The 5551-nt window shown below is 46.8% G+C and overlaps 1 protein-coding gene across 1 annotated transcript in view; it reads right to left on the bottom strand.

Moving 5' to 3' along the window:
- Positions 1–1507: 1507 nt before the first annotated feature.
- The window catches only part of LOC111960173 (netrin-1), a 29101-nt gene continuing 25057 nt past the window's right edge, over positions 1508–5551 (bottom strand). The window contains exons 6-7 of the mRNA XM_023982070.2: positions 2591–2630; positions 1508–2461 (exon numbers count right to left, since the gene is read on the bottom strand). Of these exons, the coding sequence (XP_023837838.1) occupies positions 1818–2461; positions 2591–2630 (684 nt within the window). The 3' untranslated portion in view covers positions 1508–1817. The remainder of the gene's footprint in view (positions 2462–2590; positions 2631–5551) is intronic.

Raw genomic sequence — 5551 nt, 5'->3', positions numbered from 1 at the left:
GTGTGTAAGTCTCATCGCATAGTGTGTGTGTGTGTGTGTGTGTGTTGTGTGTGTGTGTGGTGGTGTGTGTGTGTGTGTGTGGTGTGTGTCGTGGTGTCGTTGTGGTGTGTGTGTGTGTGTGTGTGTGTGTGGTGTTGTGTGTGTGTGTGTGTGTGTGTGTGTTGTGTGTGTGTGTGTGAGAGAGAAGAGAGTTCAAGCCTGTGAAGAGGTGCTGACTAGGTGTTTCTGGAAAACAGGCATTGTGCTCTATCTGCCAAACATTCTTCTCTCCTCTCTTTCAATGTTTCTGTCGTCCTCTCCTCTTCGTCTCTCCTCTTTCTTTCCTTTCTCTTTTCTCGTTTCTTCTCTCTCTTGTCTCTTCTCCCTCCGTCTGCTCATAGGCGGTAATGGGTATACGTGGTAGCTATGATTCAGTCGAAGATATTGGTTCGATGTTTCCAGGGGTCGTCTCTCTTCTTCTCTCTTTTCTTCCTCCCTCTCTTCTTTCTCTTCTTCTCTCTCTTCTCTTCTCTCTCTTTCTCTCTCCCCACTCATTACCCTTACCCCTCACCCTCCTCACCCCTCCTCACCCCCTCTCCCCTGGGCCATGGTGCTATATTCATGTTCTGGACCAAAACAGAACGCTCCAGACATTACATATGACAAATGTTTTTTAGTTCTATGTTTCTAGTTATAAATATCTGTGGTAGGATTCATCATGCTCTATCTGAGGGTCATATTCTATTTTATAACAACTCAGCTTTCACTAAATGGCAGTTAGTTGATGCCATTGTCTTTGAATATGGTTGCATGGCTCAACCCATAGAATATGTGGCTCAGTGAACATGAACAAGTGTGTGTCAGTCAACCCAGTGTTTGTGTGCCMCTGAAAGGAACTCTGACCTTAAGTGGTATTACAAGCATAAAGGAATAATCAGTTGTATACAGTATTTGTACAGTACTGTATTACATGAAGAAGAAAAAAACATGACCTTTAATTTCAACTCTATGTAGTAATTGTGAGGTAGAGTATATATTTTTGGACACATTTTGTGCATASCGTATTGACATAAATACATACATTTAGATTTATGCCAGTTTACTATACATTTCTTGTGATTATGATCCATCACAAAAAAAATCAAATTAAGCACCCTTGATCTATTTTGCATAATATATATTTAAAAAAAGATTCGAAGCAGAAATACAATTAATATTCTTTTTTAGAAAACCTTTTACTTTATATATTGCAATAAGACTTAAAAAACAGCATTMTTTTTTTCTAATATTCCGTTTTTAGTTCAAGCACCTGGACCACACAACAAGGTGTACATGTTTGATTTCTGAACTGATTTCCAAACTGCTCCCCCTCTCGTCGTCTCCTCGCTGGCAGACGGAGAGAAAGATGGAGGGTACAACTGACCATCCCACCATTTTTCTGGACAAGGGACACCTAGTGSTTACAATCTGAAAGATAGGGATCATTCCCTCTCTTCTTCTCAGAGAAACTGCAGAGGGGAACAGCCCGTCTTTTTGACACTTTTTATTAAATCCACATGTGGATTTATTTATTTTATAAATGTACTTTATAAAGCCCTTTTTACATCAGCAGTTGTCACAAAGTGCTTATACAGAAACCCAGCCTAAAACACCAAAGAGCAAACAATGCAGATGTAGAAGCACAGTGGCTAGGGAAAACTCCCTAGAAAGGCAGGAACCAGGCTCTGAGAGGTGGCCAGTCCTCTTCTGGCTGTGCCAGGTGAAGATTAAGACCATTTTGGCCAGATTTATTCTTCTCTTCACCCCTTGTTCTTTCGCTCTCTTCTTCCTCCTGTGTTTCAGACAGGGGTGGAACACATGAGAATGGGCGTGGAGGGAGACGGAGTCTGTTCCTGTTGCTGTTCCTGTGGGGTCTCAGGTCTGTGATGTGAGGAGGACTGTGTGTGAGTGTGTGTGTCCAGCGCCACAGAGTGCTCTGCCTCCTCTTCCATGTCTTTCATGGATTCTGAGGGTGTGTGTGGATGTGAATGTGTGTGTGGGTTTGTATGTTCAGGGTGCACCTCAACCACTGTCTCTTTCTCAACCACTAGGTGAGGTGGTGTATACTCTGAGTGATGGTGCTTCAAGTGGCCCCTGTGGGGGTCCCCACCCGTGGGGCAGCGGCCCCTCTTGTCCTGCCCCCTGAACCCTCTCAGTTTGGGGTTCCAGTGCTCCCTCCACTGGAGGGCCAGTGTGGATCTATCGGCCACCAGTCGTCTCTCCTCGGGGCCCCGGCCCCCCTCCTTGGCCCCAATCAGCAGGAAGGTGCGGCCCACCTGGAGKGTGGGGCAGCCACAGCCCAGGTCGCGGTCGGGAACCCACAGGGCCTGCGGGCCCCTACGCACGCTGGAGGAAGACCCTGTACGGAACACAGTCTGAATCCAGATAGAAAACTGCCACCAGGGGCCYGAACGCTCCATCCCTCTGACCTGCAGCTTCAGCACTGAGGGAGTGRGAGAGGGAAGAAGAGAGAGAGGGAGAGAAAGAGAGAGAATATTTTTTTTATCCGTCTTACTTTGGTAGCATTGTATTCTGCAGTCCCACCAAAGTCATCGTGCTTTACAGTTCTTACCATAGTCCTTTAGACAGTACGTCTCCAGGCCACCAGTTCTCTAGTTACGTTGTATCTACTATATGCCTGAGCACATCAAACAAGGTAATGTTTGCGAGTACGTTCACTAAGGTGAATGCGCACCAATTTGTAGTCGCTCTGGATAAGAAGCGTCTGCTAAATGATTAAATGTTAAATGTATATGTAATTTATCGATTATGTATCAAATAGTGAAGTGATCAGTCCCAACGCGTAGTCCAGAAGAGTTACAGGGTGCCTAGGCTTCTGTTTTGTTCCAAGCCCCAGCACTTTAAAACCTGATCTAAATGCTCAATAGGCTTAAATTGAGTTCGAATCGGTGTGTCTAGTGCTGATTCGTGCGACTCCAAGGTTAACAACTCATTTGGGGTCCCGACTGTTGCAGTTCAATATATTGTGCACACAATACAGTTTAGGTGATCCACTCACCTATACCGCTTGTGTACTGGGGCTCTGGTATATCCAGGTGTGTGGGCAGGCTCCATACCCATAGACTCCTGGATATTCCCTACCTGCGTAATATAAAACAAACATCGTTTTACAATTTGCACATTGATTTAGACAGTTATCATCTATCCATAGGGGTCATAAGTAGAGCATTGGACAGAGGTGACCTTGCTTTACTTGACACCACCTACAACCATGGGGTGCCTTTTGTAATATCTAAAGTGCAGATCATTGGTTACATGTGTGGCTGTGTGTGGGTGTGTGTGTGTGCTGTGTGTGTGGTGTGTGCTGTCGATGTGTGTGTGTGTGGTGGTGCTTTGTGTGTGTGGTGTGTAGTGTGTGAGTGTGTGGTGTGTGGGTGTCGTGTGTGTGTGTGGTGTGAATGTGTTGTGTTGTGTGTGTGTGTGTGTATGTGGTGTTGTGTTGTGTGTGTGGGCCGGGGGGCTAGTCTTTTCTAAGCAGGTGATGCATGTTGTCTGAGGACCCCTTGAGGACCGCCACACCACCTCCAGCTCATCTGATCATTGCCTTAGTTTACAATAGAAGGTAGGTGACTGAGTGTGTGTCTTCCGCGTAGGTGTGGTGTGTGTGTGCGTGCATTCGCTTATGTGTATGTGTGGGGCTGTGGAGCTGTGGGAGCCACACCATATATCCCCCTGCCCTTACTGATCCTGGTGCTCTCTCGTCCCCTTCCTGACAACAATTGGGCCAGTCATTGTAACCCTACACCCCATCGATGAACTGGGGGGTAGAGGGCCCCCCCAAAAGCCAATGCAGGAGCCAGTGGGTAGGGTAGTCGTGGTTGTGTGTGTTGTCATAGTCATTTGTGTGTGATGGTGTGCATTACATCGTGTGTGCACTGATGTGTGTGTGTGTTGTGTGTGTGTGTGATAGTGTGTGTGTGTGTGTGTGTGTGTGCGTGCGTGCGTGCGGTGGCGTGCGTGCGTGAGTGCGTGCGTGTGTGTGTGTGTGCAGGGATTCGATTCAGATCTGTTCTGAGAATGCTAATGGGAGTGTGCATTATGCATTCCGTGTGATGAATCTCCCTCCAGTGTTGTCCCATTTGTTAGTGTTCTATGTGCATTTTGTTAGTGTGGCTGTGTTGGCAACATCTTGTGTGCACCGTGTGTGTGTGTGTGTGTGTGTACTGTGTGTGTGTTGTGTGTGTCGTAGTGTGTGTGTGTGTGTCCGTTGTGTAAGGTGTGTACGTGTGTGTGTGTGTGTGTGTGTGTGTGTGTGTGTGTGTGTGTGTTGTGTGGTGTGTGTGGTGTGTGTGTGTGTGTGTGTGTGTGTGGTGTGTGGACCTTCACAATAATGTCCTAGCCTCCATTTCCTATCGCACAGACACGCTGTGGCCACCTCAAAGCCCGCCATCAGCGCCGTGCTAATTATATAGAGATGAACAGTGCACTTGGCTCTACGGCTTTGAGTTCTTTAAAAGCTATGTTAGCTTCTTCTGTATGCGGGGCGAGAGATAGAGAGCTAGAGAACGAGAAGTGAGAGAGAGAGAGGAGAGAGTGTTGCGAGCATGAGCGAGAGAGCGAGAGAACCGCCCAGTAGAGTAGAGAGCGCTATCGAAGCTCTACGAATGGTACATATCATTTTTTCATCTACCCAGACCTACTTTCACCAGTCTGCTTATTAACACCTACTAATTATACTGTTATTAAAACTAACTATTCCCAGAGAAATTCATTCTCATGTTTTTCTCTAACATATTCCAAGGTAAGTAAACATAAACAAGGGTTTCCTTTTACCAAAACACACCGAAAGGAGTTTATGAAGGAGAGTTTTCGGGCGAAGCTCCCTTGACGGGAGAGGAGGGAGGGAGGGTCTTTGAAGGGGCTTGCAAGAACAGTGTGTACGCCGGAACCTCTGTGTCACAAAAAAAAATAAAATATCGGACTCGTGTCACCTGATTAGGGCTTAGAAATGTCGCCGCCCGGCCAATCCGTATGTGGGTTGTCGCACTTCCCTCGCACAATTAGATGCAGAAACACACGATGGATTAGCGCTCTCGATTTGAAAAAGCAAAGAAGTCGCAAACGGCTGCAGGAGTGTAGAGGATAAAGCGTTTGAAAATCCCAGTAGAGCTGATCTCGGATCATTGAGAGATAGGGCCTGCTCATAGAGGCTTTAAGGGCTCCGCTGTGTAGCACTGTTGTGGAAACAGTAAAACTAACATTGTTGGAAATTAGAGGAGAGAGTCAGATATTTGATAGCCGAGGGGCGGCCCGCTTTTGTGCTGAGCTACGATTTGATAAAGGCTTAGATTATTCCAATTAGGTCAAGAACAAACAGGAGGTTGAGAGAGAGAGAGAGAGAGGGGGAGGAGGGAGGAAGAGGGAGATAAAGGGTTTTGAGTTAGTCACATCACAAGTTACAATGAGATTAGTTAGTATTGGAAACCAAAACCCCACAGGAGTAAGGGTGTGGGACAGGGGGGACCTGGTCCTCCAATGTCAGAGCAGGTAAACCCCCTCCCCCCCCCCCCCA

Source organism: Salvelinus sp. IW2-2015, linkage group LG37 (genome assembly GCF_002910315.2).
Source record: "Salvelinus sp. IW2-2015 linkage group LG37, ASM291031v2, whole genome shotgun sequence".
Lineage (NCBI taxonomy): Eukaryota > Metazoa > Chordata > Actinopteri > Salmoniformes > Salmonidae > Salvelinus > Salvelinus sp. IW2-2015.
Note: the sequence above shows the minus strand (reverse complement) of the source record. Positions and strands in the feature narration are given on the sequence as shown.